Genomic DNA, 15,273 nt, shown 5'->3' with positions numbered 1-15,273 from the left:
TCTCTCACACACACACACACACACTTCGTAAAATCTCTTACTTTAGTTTTTTCGATCACTTGATTTCATGTTTCCCACTCTCCTTTTGGAGCGCTGACGTGTAGCGATACTTTTCACTTCCTTCTTTGTATTGGCTTGCGTTTTAAGTTCCGTCCCTCTGCGGTTCTTCAACACTTCCCGCTATATTTAGGTGCTTTTTAGAGAAACTGTGATTTCAACATCATGTGCATCTTGAGTCAGTGAGAAAAGAAAAAAAAAAAAAACTCCAGACAGATAAACATTTATTCCTTTTGCAATCAAAAAGGAACATTTTGTGAAACCAGGTGGATTTTTTGCACTGAGTCAGGGAATACCGAAACCGCTTCTCGTTTCACAGAGAAAAATCTGAAAAATACCATTTTTCAACAGGAACCTTAAAGTAACAGTTTAGTTCTGACACAGTAACGGTGATCTTTGTAATGCAACAAACTGGTCGTCACGAAATCTAAACTCATTTTACCAAACTATAGAGACCACATTTATCGAGTGAGTATATTGGCTAAATGGCAGAGAACACCAATGCCAAGTGGACGTCTAAATCAACAAAAAAGCGGGAAGTGTTTTACAAACAGAATTCAGCACATTAATGACAAGAGGATGCAAGGTGAGGGACGTTAGATGTGGTAATAAAGCCCACAGCTCACTGGAAACAACGCGGTGCTGAGAACGCAGAATTAATCTGATCTTGCATATATATATATATATATATATATATATATTTAGAAATCTCTTTATATATGGATATTCTTCTCACTGTCATAGTAAATATTCTCTTTTAATTTATATTGTATTCTTTTGGGCTAAATGTAAGGACAATTCTAAAGTGCGTTTCCAGGTTAAAATGTTCATTTCTTTTCTCTCCCTATTGTATTACTCTGTTGTATTATAACTAGCAGAAATACGGAGGAAAATCCAGATAAAATAATAACTGAAGAGTATGAAAAACTTACATTTGGTACAAATACACTTAAATCCTGACATACCTCAAAAACTATAACACTCCTTGAAAATACATAGAAATGGGTATTTAATGTGGAATAACAATGCATCTTGATACTGTATAGCAGATATAATGACCTATAAGATACAAAACTTAAGCTTCAAGATCAACACAGTACACAATGTGCGTGTCTTCTTCCCTCGGAACAGCCTTCATTACTTTCTGATCATCTCAATGTGCAGACGGTAAGAAGTTAAATACGTCACCTTGGAAGACACCAAAAAACCCACAACTTCCTTTTATTATTCAAGCTTTCGTTACAATTGACAAGAAGTAAAAACAAGCCAAATCAGTTATTCTAGCATACTTTTGTTTTCTAGGAAAACTAGACTCGGCAATATGCACAGAATTATTAGTTCCTATAGTTAGCAAACAACAACACCTAATAGAAAATACTGTTAGCCCTTGTGTACAGTAAGCAGGATGGGTGTTCCTCGGTGCATTGACCCTGCAGGTAACACGGGCACAGAGAGCGGGGAACGATGCGGGTTAGAATAAAGAGAAACCAACAAAAACACAATGGGAGCCTCTATTATCACCTCCCAGCTACCGTGTATTCAAAAAGCCATGGCGAAAAAAAAGATGGTTCCCCAGAAAGATTGAGGCGGATGAGAGGATTTAGACTTAAAACTCTTATGTTAAAGGTTTTATAAACGGTAAATTATTCATCAGTGGTTGGGGTGTTTGTGATGCTGGACCCGCTAAAATCAAATCGATGACTGAGGTGTCAGTTTGTGGTCAGAATAATAGGGTAGCACATCTTTCTATCATTTCACCTGATAAAAGTCAAAAAATCCAGATAGGCGCAACATCAGTTAATGTCTTGGAACTTTGAATTGTAATTAGTGCAATTTATCAATAATAGCATTTGGAGCGGAGCAGAAAATGTAATAATGCTTTTCTTTACGAGTCAGTAATATTAATAATTACTTCATAATACTCACAACTAATATATTTATATAATACTACTAATTAACCGTAGTCAATTTATTTGTTCTTTTCATAACACTTCTACATTTCCAATGATTAGTACTAAATTACAGAGTCATATCCACAAACTCACTGAATTTGATAAGCATTTAATGAGAAGTTTAAGTCATTAAAATGGAAAGTTAATTAAAGTTTGCCTCCCCTATACAGCACCAAGACAAGAGAAAGTACACCAGGCTGTGTCTCAGTGTCCCTGGGGACCCGTCTTCACAGTACTGTACACGCTCGCACGTCTCCCTGAGCACTTCAACTGCGTCTTGAATGATGCACCAATCCAGCTAAATCACACCTCAATTTACCCACATTTTATTCTCAATGATTTGGCCTTGGAACTAAATGAGATTGTACCACTTCCCCGCTGATCCAACCGGGGTTTATGCCACTTTATGCCCCTCTCTGCAGCTCCCAGGGTCCGGTCCCAGGATGCTTTGCCCACACAGGAGCTCCGTCCCTGGGCTCGTGAACGTTTATGGATTAACCCCCGAGGACGAATCAGTCTGGAATCAATGGCAGCATTTAGCATGTTCCAAAATCTGGGAATGCGTGTAACTGTGCTGCATCGAAAACCCATAACCTGAATTTACTCCCAGACAATAGGGCAGGTGCTAGTTGTCAGGTGTGTGTGTTTCTTTCGGGTGCAGCAGAGGTCAGACCTGGGTGCTGTAGGGACGTGGTGGAGGAGGAAATGCGTCCGTGCCACTGAAGTAGCTCAGAGGGGTGGCGCCCTGTGGCTTGGCGGGCGGCGGCAGAGAGACGCACGGGTTCTCGTAGTAGGTGTGGAAGCCCAGCCGCTCGTCTCCGTTGCGCAGGTCGTCTGAGAGTCCCGGGCGGAGCGAGTACGGCGAACAGGTGGGGCAGTGGCTGTGGTGGGAACCCGAGTCCAGCTGATCCAGAGAGATGGGGGCGATGGCCGCGCCGTCCATGGCGAGCGCGTTGCAGGCGTCGCAGGGAAAGTGTGAGAGAGGGTCCGCTCCCGCCACGGAGCCCGCGTCCTCCTCAGAGTCATTCTTCTTACAGCAGTAATACTGCAGAGAGCAGACAGGGACATCGGTGAAGTTGTGCCAGAAAGACCGCGCGATACCGCTCATGATTGGATGGCTCAGCTCACCTTTTTTAAAAAGGTCATTTAAGATAAAAACTTGTTTTTAAGGCCATGCTCGGAAAAACCCTCTTGGACGAAAACATTTAAAACACACACGGTGGTACCTGCAGTCTACAGTAGCAGAGCACTGCTACAATGCACAGCAGTATCACTCCGGCGAGGATTCCTCCGGATATAACAACAGTTCCTGCTGACATTCGACCGGCTCTCCATCAAACCCTTCAGAGCGAGAATGACAGATGGAAAGTTTGAAGGAGGAGAGTGAGGGGAATAAAAAAAAAGTGTGAATGAGCTAATTAGACATCTGGATTCCGGTAGTGTTGGTGGAGATTTGACTTCATTTCTTTGCAGAATATTCAGCATACTCACGTCAAACAAAGGTTTCTATACTGCCTGCAAAGGAAACCAATGCAGGCTGAATTAGTGTATTCATGTAACATAGTGATGTAACCTCAACTGATGAAACATGTTGTAAGTTATCATGACGCTGTTATAAGACAGCTGGGGATGTTTTAGGCCTCACAGATACAGAAAAAAATCTCCATTAATTTACAGAATCCCAAAGACTCCAAAACACTTTCCTAATTTGGGCACTGATGAAGGTATAAGATTTACCGTCCAAATCGTTCACTTTGAAGTGAACACATCAAACATGGTCCCAAGATGTTGAAAGAAAACATAAAAGCCATGCAACATGAATGAGAGAATAAAACCCTGAAATGCCAAATGACATCACACAAATCGCGTAGGAAAAGATGGTTTATCGTTAAAAGCAAAAAGTGTCCACGGAATAAAACAATCATCACAACTTCCCATTCCGATTTAACCTTCCTCACATTGATACGTCACATTATATATTTCCATTTCGTTTTAGCTTTAAACTGGCACTTTAAAACTGGCACATTTCTGGAATCAGAAATGGAATAATTGTTTACCGAACAGAGAATTGGCGCCACCTTGGGATAGAAAATGTCAATTCCAGTACAAACACCCTTAAAGTGATACAGACACCAATGGAGTACTTCATTCACCACCCACCATGTGAATGGAAGCCGCGTGTCGCCCTCTAACTAGTTAATAAATCACCACGCGGCACGAGGACGCTTCACCGTTGACAAGCGTTCATTAACAGCTTCTCTTCACAGCTTCTCTCAAAATGTTATTAAAAGTCGCAGCGCGTCTGGATGGTGTCAACCAACCACTATAAATAAGTAACACTGCGAAGTGGATGCTGAAAATCTCCCCGTCTTTCCAAGGCATTGACATCCAAGCTATGAGGGACGAGAGGGACACTTACATTAGAAGACAGCGGGAGACGCAAAGATGGGAGTGGGAGGACGTTGGAAACCGGGACCCGTCCCGTGGAGCCTCACAGCCTCCGCTCACTGAAACTCAAGCAGAACAGAAAGAGGCTTCAGTCAAGAACAACATTAGAGCAATAAAGGGCTGCTGCAGCTGATCATCATTTTAATATAAACTCAATTCATTTTTATCTGCTTTTATTTGAATTAAAATGAGACAACTGTATTTCATTTAGCCCGGTCGTTTATTTCAGTTTATGAAGACACTAATTGATTAAGAAATGCAGAAAATAATTACTGGGGACTGTTACCAGTCGCAGAAGCCTAATGTTCTTTAAACTGCGTATTTAGTGTGATCAACAGTTCAAGTATTCTATTTATAATTCTATGAGCAGGACAGAATCAGCAAATCCTCATATTTGAGAAGCCTGAAGCATATAATTAGGTTATTATAAAAAATGTCCAATCAACCAACCAGTTGTTTCAGCACTAGATAATATCTCTCCCCACTGCTTCATATTGCAGGGAGGCTGCGCTCACAAGAAGATCCATTATTATACCCTTTGTGTCGTATCGGTAAGTGTGACTGAATTCAGTCCCTCACCACGTAGATGGTTCGGCATGCTGAATGCAGCAGCACCTACTGAGCACGCTTCCCACATGGCCGGTAGCTGCACATGTGCAGGACAGATTCAGCACACTAAATTGGTTATGTTCTGATTGACCGTCTGATCCAAAAGCACATCTCAAAGTTGCATGAATTATCATCACAAACCGATATTGAAACATCAATTAAACAACAGCGTAAAGACGTATGTAGACAACTCATGAACTCATAAATGTAACTTGGTTTCAGCAAACGTTTATTCTGTAGTGCAAGTGTGTAATCTTAGAGCAATAGCTCTAATTGGCAGTCTCAGCGAAAAGGGTGTAAAATAAAAAAAGTAAGAGTTTGCACACATAATTATCTCCTTTGCACGTACTGCCTCAAATAGACCTTATGAACAGAACGCAATACATTAACTGTGTGATAGAACTGGTGTGCGAATGCCTTGATTCATTCTTTACTGTCATCAATGTTACAATACAATAAGATAGAAGTACTTTTCGCACAAGAATATAAAAGACCTGATTTTAACAATTTAGATCAATGTGTAAAAGGTTAATAGTTCATGCCAAACTATTCATTTCAAGCTATTACAATAATTTCAATCCCTTTATTTATCTACAGTTGAAGTTGAAGAAATGGCTTCTTTCTCATTCTGGGCAAATGTACTTTTCTAAAAGCTATGAGCACTCAAGGCAATAATTTGCAGTGACTTCTGATTGTATTGCCTCGTGAAATGGTTTGAACATTCTGGCACTTGTTGTATTGTCAAAACTGCCAAATCTCATATAAGAAAATGCTAGTTTAGTGTTTGCTCTGCTGACTGTGGCGCCGCGTGTTCCCAACCTACACGTGAATCCCTCGGTCTCGTTTCTTTTGTCTTTCTGACTGAATGAAAATTAAAATACATACATAAGTGGAGTAGGTTGTGCCTCTTGAACATTGTAATAAGATGATAAATATAACATTTAACATTCAATGCACATTCATCTCAGACTCATTTCAACACAATGAAGAGGGTGAAATGCGTGTTTTGAAATGAGCCTGTGAGCCTCCTTGCAGACAGCTCACTCGGTGCAGTATCTTCCATTGCGTCATCGTACTAAATTATATACACACACCACGGACCACACTAATGTCGTTAAAAGCGATGTGAAGGCTCTCTTGCTATACCCGTTTCTCCATCTCTTCCCTCCAGCTCACTATCCTCCGTCTTTTCAGTCCTTTTATCTGTCGTTTACTCTCAAATCCTCCTCCTCCACCACACTTTATGCTTTCATTTCACTTGGCTTTCAGAGCTTGAGAGGACTGTTGAATTGAGCAAATCCATGCAGAAACAATGATGCAGATCGACCCACACGAAGCAATGGGAAGTGATTTGGACAAGCAACCGTATTGTGATGGAAAGGAAGCGTTTAAGTAAACCATCAGATTAGAGAGTTTCCAACAGACTTGAGAGAAAAAGACGCCAAGGGACAGAAGAAAACAGGATTTTTCTCCTGGATTCAACTCTAATGACATCGGAGTATCACAACGCACGCAGTTCATGTCTGAATCTCAGTGGGTTCAGAGCCTTCAGTATCAACCGGGAATCACAATCACACACACACACACACACACACACACACACACACACACACACACACACACACACACACACACACACACACACAACTTCGATCCTAGAACAGACCTGTGACAGCTTGCTACATGCATTACCTCACTACTGGTTTAAATCATGCACATAACTTTAACACCTGGATTGGAAAAGGAAAAAATAAATAAATGGAGGACTACGACTAACAAATAGTATTTGGTGAAAAGAATCCAATCAGAGATGCAAACACTGTGCAGGCTTCACCACCTAAGAGGGAGCTGGAGTTAATGTTAATTAATTGATCTTAGAAATTTAATTAAATTGTTGAGAGTTGTGGGAAGGTTTTAAAATAAAAGGAAGCAAACTTGGGTTTTTAAAAAAGAACACAATTAACAGATTTAAAGAGAAGAACAGCTGCTCTTCATTTACAACGATTTGTCCCGAGAAAAACCGATGAAAGAAAATATTAATGGAAATAAACTCATGGCCATAACTTACTCTTATCCAGGCCTTTGAGGATATCATGGAGAGAAAACTACCAACGACTTTGTTTATCCTTTTATGTAAAAGTGATGAAACACTGTTTATCATACTGAACATTAGGTTTGAGACCGTTACAGCTTTCTCGCACTTTTTTTAATCAAAATGAGAATATTTATTAATATTGTGATTGTCAAATGTGTCTTTTCCATCTCTTCTCTTTCTTTCACATAAAACACACTCAAACAACACAGTTATACCTTCCACATCATGATCTAGTTTTGACCTTCGTAATATTGGAAACGTCGAGAGGTTTCACACTCAACGTGCAGGACTATTCTTAGCAGTTCCATCGTCTCTTGACAGTGAAAAGCAGCAGATGAGAGGCAGCCGAGAGAGGTGTCATATTTTAATTTGTTTTCTCTGTGGGAAATGAAATAATCCTCGCAGTCAGCTAAACGCGGACGCCCAGAAACTCAGAAGTGTGTGTGGGTGAACAACCCGCTTACACACACACACACACACATCCCTAATCAAAGGTTGGAGAGGTAAAACGCTTTCCTCTCAAGTTTCACGTGGGTCGATGATTTAGCGTTTTGAAATCAAGAGTTTTCTCTCCCGTGTGATTCCCAGGTGAACCACCGGCAGATAAGCTTTGAATTTAATAGTTTGAAATATTGGGAGATTTGGTAATTTGCTTACCTGTAGATAGTTAGTGAATACTGAAACCACTCGTATATGTTCAATATAAAGTAATCAGCGCCCAAATCCATCAACTTGTTTAAGTCTCAATATGCTTTTTAAGAGCACGTTTATTAGTACACAGACTAACATTTACAGCAGAGGAGGATGTGTGTGTGTCCACACAAAAGTACACCATCACTTTTTACTATTCAATGGGGCACCCTTGATTATTTGTGTCCGCTGGGGTCCATCAAATAGCGCAAGTTGGACAACGTATCATAAATAAAAATAATTACTGCAAATTAAGCCCTGAGCAATAGAAACGTAGTTTTAATTCTATTTTAAAGATATATGGAATACAGCATTAAAATCTGTTTCTTTGCAAAAGATGTAGCTATTGTGAACCAATTTTTTTATTTTTCTCTCAACCCAACGTCTACGTACATCTGAATGGATTCGGGGAAAAACACAAACCAGAGGTTTGAAAAGCTTAATTCATTTTACATTTAGAAGTGAACTTTTTGGGGCGGGGTGATCATAGAATGGAATCCATCCATCATCAGAGCCGCGTATCCATCATACACTACTTTATTCAACATGGTTTTTCAATGAAAGAATGAAGTCCTACTCACAAATGGATTAGGTCAAAAATGTAATGGTTTGAGTTTGTATTAAAAATGTGTCCCTGGTTATGACAAAACAAAGTATTGTTTGACAAGGTAAATACAGTTGAATTACCCCCAAACCTCCAGTTTATTCCCATCAATTCCCGTATATTCCCATGGAAAGTTTCCAATTCTCCTGGAATTTTGCAACATAATTATGAAAGCTGAAACCCAGTTAAGCTCCAGAAGACATTATCCAAGGACTGAGTCATTATGTGGCTGAGTTTAAATCCATTTCAGGAAAGAAAAGAAAAGAAAGAAGAGAAGCTGGCGGCTGATTTCACGACGGGGCCGACATGGGAAACAGCCCTCACTTGAGTGAGCGGGAGATGAGCGAGTGGGTAGCAGAACCCGAGCGGCTCCTTGATGTATCTCCATTCTTAAATAACGATATGGATATTTCGTTCAGGTGGCCTCCAACTGGATTTCCCCAGCGAGGCCCTGCAATTTTAAAGCCCTTGGGCTTAAATTATTCAGGTATCATTCCTTTAACAATATTTTTCCATCACAGGGCAATTCAGCCAGGTAGTAAAATCTGGACTTTTCTGCCTCGTCTGTCTCTGAAAGCACTCATCTGCCAGTGTGTGTGGGGGGGGGGGGGGACACATCCACATCTAGGACAGAGACACACGGCTCGAGCAGGAAGGAACAAAGACAGCGAGGAGAAGGAAAGAAAAGGGGGAGGAAAGAGGATGATTTCTAATAGTCTTTTTCCATTTGACCAATGACACACACACACACACACACACTCTCTCACTCACTCTCGCTCTGGTCTCCCCTTTTGTGTTGTCACAATTGCCTCCTTTGCTCTGGACCATTTGTACTACGTAAGACACTTGATCGGTGAACTCAGGTTTAAGTTCGGTGCAGATAAAGTTGGAACCACTGAAATCCAAATGAGCTGCAGAGACTAAAAGCTTTGTTCGCCCCAAACAAAATCCGCGAGGTGCACGGCGGAAATCAGACACACATCACAAAAAACATTTGGTGTATCTAGAAATAAATTGCGAATAAGCAGACAGACCCCTTACCTACAGAAGTCACCATGTGGGGGACAACGTCATCTACTGTGCAGCAAAAAAAACCTGGGGAAGCAAAAAAAAAAAGACATGACATCAGTTCTAAACGGGATGCGAAGAGACGCCTCAGATACAGCAGATGAGACCTTCTGGTTTGTTTGTGGGCCACATCAGTCTTTAGTCACAGAATATAATTCAGCAATTAACTGGCTATAAGCAAATATCACACGTGTCGAGGGACCACCTCATGGGTCATCACGGCGAAGGTGCAGGCTTAGTTTGGTGCAACACACATTTGTGACATCTAGAGATATTGTGTGTGTATATATATATATATATATATATATATATATATATATATATATATAGCACAATAAATCCGAATAAGTGGACAACAATACAGGAAAAAATACAGGTTGTATGTTCTGTAATTCCAACAAACTCTAGAAATAAATGCTGCATATGATTTGTCTTTGCACTACAGAGTAATGGAATGTATTTAGTTTTTACAAAGAGGAATGAAATGGAAGATAAAACGAGCCGGAATGTCCTTACCTGTCCAAGTTATGAAACCAATTCAGGACACACGATTGAAAGTAACCATCAACAGTAGAAACCACCGCTGAACGAGATCAAATCGTGAACGTTTTTCTGATACCGAGTGGGCGGCTGGTGGGGGGGTCAACATCTAGCAGCTGTTACATCACTGATTAGCGTCCTTTCCACCCAAGTAAGCGGATCAATTGACACGCGGAGCCGTTAAGTGGCGCGCGCAGGATCGCAGCCTTACCTTTGGGACTGAAGCAAACATCACAACCTGTTAGAGAGCGCGTTCCCGTCTTATCTCCCTCCTCCCCGCGCGGCCGCTGCAGGGTCGTGCGCGTTTTCTGCACACAATAAAGTCCGGTCATTTAATTTGGACTCTCGGAGCCCACCCGCGCGCACTCTACAACCGGAACCATCGCGTCATCATCTGCCGTCGGTTACCCCCCAACAACCCCACCACCACCACCACCTGCGCCTCCCCGGGGTTCACTCACAGCGACGCGCCACTGATGTCCTGTGGGACATTTCGTGGCATTCTCCGCCTTTGGAAAGCGACGGAGACGGATGAGACCAGGCGGTGTCCGGTGACCGAGTTTCACCGCGCGTCCTAGGCGAGCCGGAGGGGGGGGCGGTGCTGCCGCCGGTCCCGGAGGGGCGGGGTGAGAAGAGCAGCGGTGGCAGCGACATGGGCGTTTTTACACCGTGTGATATCACTTTACCGGGAGGGTGGGGGTGTGGACACGGGGGCCGTCACCACCCTGAGAGCAGTGCGTAAAGCTGGAGGAGGAGGACCACGCGGCCTTGGTTGAGGGACATTTCCAAATTCACATCCAAAGCCTTGATCTCTCTGCAGCCCTTACGGGAAACTTGCAAGAGCCACGTGTCTCCGGAAGGTTCACGAGGTCGAACGAAAGAGGGGCCAAATCTCACAAGGCAATTTCATGGAAATCTTTATTTTTGTAAGGCAAGCATTATCGGCCTATCTATATAATGGAGAGAAGTTGGGAAATGAGCTACTTTAAAACCTCTGTAAAATTTTATTTCTTTTTGTAAAAGGTTAGTAGTTTAAGAAACTCCAATGCATATGACGCTTTCCAATGGCTTAAAAGGTCACAGTTGAGAGGTTTAATGATATTTTAATGATACATTAAACAAAACAAAAAAACTTTTGGGTGCCACTGTGAAAAATCTAATCAGACACTTTGGAGTATGACTTCAAAGACCCCATGTGACCATAAATACTTTATTACTCTCATATACATCAAGACTTTGAAAAGCAAAGGAACTGGTGAGCTTATATATTAATGGCTAGTGGGGGCCTTGTTTTGGAGAACCACTTATCCAAACTTATTCACACTAGACACTGTGCATCCAGTCCCTGAGCGACACAACATGGGTCCCAAAGTGACGATCGGGTCGAAGTGTCCCTGAGCAAGACACCTAACCCCTAATTGGTCCCCAGGCAAAATGTAAAAATCCATCGGTTAAAAATGTAATGTAAGTCGCTTTGGATAAAAGCGTCAGCTAAATGACCTGTAATGTAATGATGGAGTGCAGCAGTCGCCGTGACGCAAAAGCTCACAAAAAAACGGACGCTTGATGAACTGACGTTTGGCGGTCAGTCAATGGGGATCCCCGCTCACTGAAACACGACATGTGCACATAATGTACTTGATAAATATGTCCCATAGATCTCTAAAGCTGGCACTCAACGGGGAAATTCCTTCATCGCGCATTCAGCAGCCAAGTGGGAAGTCAATCTGTTATACAGACGGAGAATCCTTATGTTTTAGTTTCGTTAAGGTTGGCCAATGGCCACTTGGCAGTGAAATCCAGTTACTTGTTAATGCTTTTTGTAAAGTCCTTACGGTACATTCTAAAGGATCCCTGCTAAGAAACTGGTATTAGAGAAGAAAATATGCATTGAGGGTAAAGTTGAAGGTTTTTCAAGCCACTCTTCTGCTGTTCAGACAGTAAACATCCATCTAAGGACAGAGACGTGGGGTCTGCCGGCTCGCAAAATGCTCCTCCAGTTGAATCCCAGGGGACAGATTGGGTGAGTCCGTGCAGCCGTCCGTGGTGCTGAGGTTCAGTAAGAGAAGGTGACAATCGTGTAACTAAAGGCTTCATTTAGACGGCGTAGCGACCAATCCTCCGCTTTCTAATTGCCTTAAGCAACCTGCTCCTGCAAACAAGATCCATCTTGATAATACCCACATATAATACGATTCAGCCTGGCTACAGCCCCCCCCAGAGTAGAGGAGCTCATCTGCTTTGCATTTCGCTGCCTAGGTGTGTCTGCGGCTAAGTCAAGCTAGCTTTGTAGCAGGGGGCTGATGAAGGTAAGCCAGTGGGGAGTTCTGAGATTACTGCTCAAATTGAATGAAGGAGTCGACATATTACAGCGGCTTAGACGATGCACCCCACTGCATGGATTCATTCAAAACCAGCACAATGTTATACACGACACACACACACACACACACACCATGCTTCAAACTGGGCCAGCACCCCCCCTTTTCCTCCATTTACCTTTCCTATTATTTTCTCCCGGCGACGCACAAACACAAGGGCTCACAGCCACTCAGCAAAGCCTCGTGACTCGAGTGCCTAAAGGCTTGGCAGGGGTTCACGGATGAAATTAGAAGGACAACGGAGATGACAAAAAAATGTGGTGGAGGAAAGTTTACACTGTGAGAGTGTTTGTGTGATGAACCAATCCAATCTTGTCTGATTCATGGGGAAGCTGGTCCGCATGCATTTGTAACACACTGCTTCTCTGTGTCTTCATGTTTTTGACCGAGTACACGCTCAGAGTGCGACTGAGAAAAGAACGGCTTCTTGCAGGACCACCAGTTTGCGTCGAGAGCACATTAACTGGCAATGCTGCTTGTGACACGTTTGCATACTTCAAAAGGCCAAATTGTGACTTCAGGCTTTCTGATGTACTGCAGCTCATCGGCCGACAACAGGGGAGGAAGGCGAATTCAACTTTTCCTCAAAAGCACAAATAACAGCAGTGTTCTTTTTTTTATTTTTGAAAACATTCATCAGCCTTTTTATATAATATAGGCTGTGGTGATAAAAAGGATGATTGCGTTTGTTTAGCCATCCCTGATTGGGTCCACACTGAAATATCTAAATTCATCCTTCCAAGAGGATTAGAAGTATGAGCTATGCAGCGTTACATGAATCACTTTGTAGAGAAAGGGTTGAGGAATATCCAATCAAGTTAAAGTTGGATTTGATCCAATACTATAAAAGTAATCTATCCTCCACATCTGTATTTGGGTTTATTACAGTTTGCATGGCGACTTTACCAATCTGTTCAAAGTTCATCCTCAGAGCCGCTAGCATGACCACGCACCTTTTGAAAGTTATATTAAGAAAATCCATTTCCCCAAAACAAGCAAAGTATTTCTTTAAATACGAGGTGGTGCACGTGTCTCACTGTGAGCACAGGATGAACGATGAAAGCTTTTTCTCATCAGCAACGGGCCAAATTGTCTGCAGCGATCCAGTGAGGAACAGCGACGGGGACGTTATAGCGACAGTAAATCTTGTTGAACTCTTGAAGCCAGCAGCGGATTTACTCCGCATTAAACCGTCCTATACAACACCTCTACAGAAGGAAGATTAAAACTAATGGAAACAGAAAAAAAGAGGCTGCAACTCTGAAGTAACTCCACTGAAGACGGCCGAGTAGCCGCTACAGCAGGTTTGAAAGAGCTCGTCACCACCCTCTCAAATTGCAAAACAGTGTTTTATTCTCGCCTAAACACTCGTGTGACATCCATTTCACACGAGTAGCAGTGTGTTTAAGCGTAAGGGTTTTCCTCTATATAAAAGGTGGTTTAGGATCACAGTACACACACTTTAGTTGAAGTATACTGGTAGTGCAAGAAGAACCGAAGCTTTCATGAAGCTAAAACACACATAATTCCTTATGTACTGTGGGCCAAGTGTCACATGTTTGATATGTTGTACCCTCCACAGAGCTCAGACAGCAATAATCTGAAAGTGAAATTGGTTTGTCACCCCCTTGAAATCTCTGTGGGACTTTGCAGTAGTGTAAATGTACATACTGTAGGCCTTGCAAGTTTTTGAGTATAACGCATTATCAAGAACTGGAAAGGTCGCACTGCAATCTATCTCACAGGATGAAATTTAATTCATTTTTTTATATTGTGCTCCCTTAAAAATGTCTCCTGTCCTGTTATTGATGCCATAAAACTCTTATGTATTACTGTGCATTGATAACATGCTGCTACTTCCTTACAGCCTTCATCTCTTAACAAAAGCACTGTATTCAAATGTCACCCTCATAACTAACATTAATTCCAGATCTGAAACCCTGAAGAAGACTTGAGACTCAAAAAGAAAAAGAAATCACAGAGTGTGTGAACCTGATCCCAACTTTAAACCAGGTATCTCCGCTAACTTACTCATAACTAGAATAGTTTAGCTAAAGGGAGACATTAGAAAATAAACCCTGTAGCCTGGTCCCAAAATGTGGTGGAAACCCCCCCCCTCCCAAAAAGCATAGGTCGTTATGGTTTTGTATCAAATAGTCAAAACAATTTGGGGATCATATACCTTCGGTCATACAGCGGACCTGCAGTAACAACAACGCTTTTAATTGCGGACAGATTTGTTTGCCACCAATCGTGCAGGTCGCACGATTACCATTTTGTGCGAGGCTACCGCAGGTGAAAGCCTTGCGACGGTGTGAGGATTCCCCGCGGGCGAATTACTCGATTATGTTAACACGCTCTGCTGTGCTGGGCACCGGATTGGTTTTTGAATCACATTCAACAGAGCAGAGTGTCGCCAGCCACGAGTCCTGCACAGTATCGCCTGCAACAACCTCTTCCTCGGGGAGATGAAGGTAAAGAGCCTGGGAGTATCTGAATGAACCATTTTACACATAAATGAAACCTGTAGCGATGAAAGAGCTGACGCAATACTGAGTCACCATCATGCAAACACTTCAGACCTTGAAAAGAAATACGTGCTTGATTTGAGCCCAGTGGATCCCAGCAATACTCTCTAGTTTGTATGTTAAAGTGTCAGATAAACTGGCGATGACAAAAAATATATATTGTAAATTGCTTTCACCTTTAGTCTGAGCCTTTAAGAGAAAATCAATTGAAATACATCTAAATAAACCAAAATTACAGACCTAACATTTGACAGGTTTGGGTAGAGTCAAGTATGTTTTCTGCAGTCAGCACATTGCTTCA

The 15,273-nt window shown here is 42.2% G+C and overlaps 1 protein-coding gene across 6 annotated transcripts; it reads right to left on the bottom strand.

Annotated features, from left to right (window-relative positions):
- Nucleotides 1–1,049: 1,049 nt before the first annotated feature.
- LOC120833070 (protein FAM163A) lies at nucleotides 1,050–10,667 on the bottom strand. Of its 6 annotated transcripts, none has more exons than XM_040199879.2 (7): nucleotides 10,525–10,667; nucleotides 10,275–10,371; nucleotides 9,497–9,550; nucleotides 4,429–4,516; nucleotides 3,501–3,524; nucleotides 3,236–3,350; nucleotides 1,050–3,054 (listed from the first exon to the last, which is right to left on the bottom strand). In XM_040199879.2, the coding sequence occupies exons 6-7, from the start codon at nucleotides 3,326–3,328 to the stop codon at nucleotides 2,677–2,679; spliced, it is 471 nt and encodes a 156-aa protein (XP_040055813.1). In that variant the 5' UTR covers nucleotides 3,329–3,350; nucleotides 3,501–3,524; nucleotides 4,429–4,516; nucleotides 9,497–9,550; nucleotides 10,275–10,371; nucleotides 10,525–10,667; the 3' UTR covers nucleotides 1,050–2,676. The 6 variants fall into 6 exon arrangements, with proteins under 6 accessions (XP_040055813.1, XP_040055815.1, XP_077945658.1 ...); XM_040199881.2 differs by having other exon boundaries at nucleotides 1,262–3,054; nucleotides 4,429–4,522; XM_078089532.1 differs by lacking the exon at nucleotides 3,501–3,524 and having other exon boundaries at nucleotides 1,262–3,054; nucleotides 4,429–4,522.
- Between the last annotated feature and the right edge of the window lie 4,606 nt (nucleotides 10,668–15,273).

The sequence above is a fragment of the Gasterosteus aculeatus genome, chromosome 15 (assembly GCF_964276395.1).
Source record: "Gasterosteus aculeatus chromosome 15, fGasAcu3.hap1.1, whole genome shotgun sequence".
NCBI lineage: Eukaryota > Metazoa > Chordata > Actinopteri > Perciformes > Gasterosteidae > Gasterosteus > Gasterosteus aculeatus.
The sequence above is the reverse complement of the archived record's forward strand: the minus strand, read 5'-3'. Positions and strand labels throughout refer to the sequence as shown.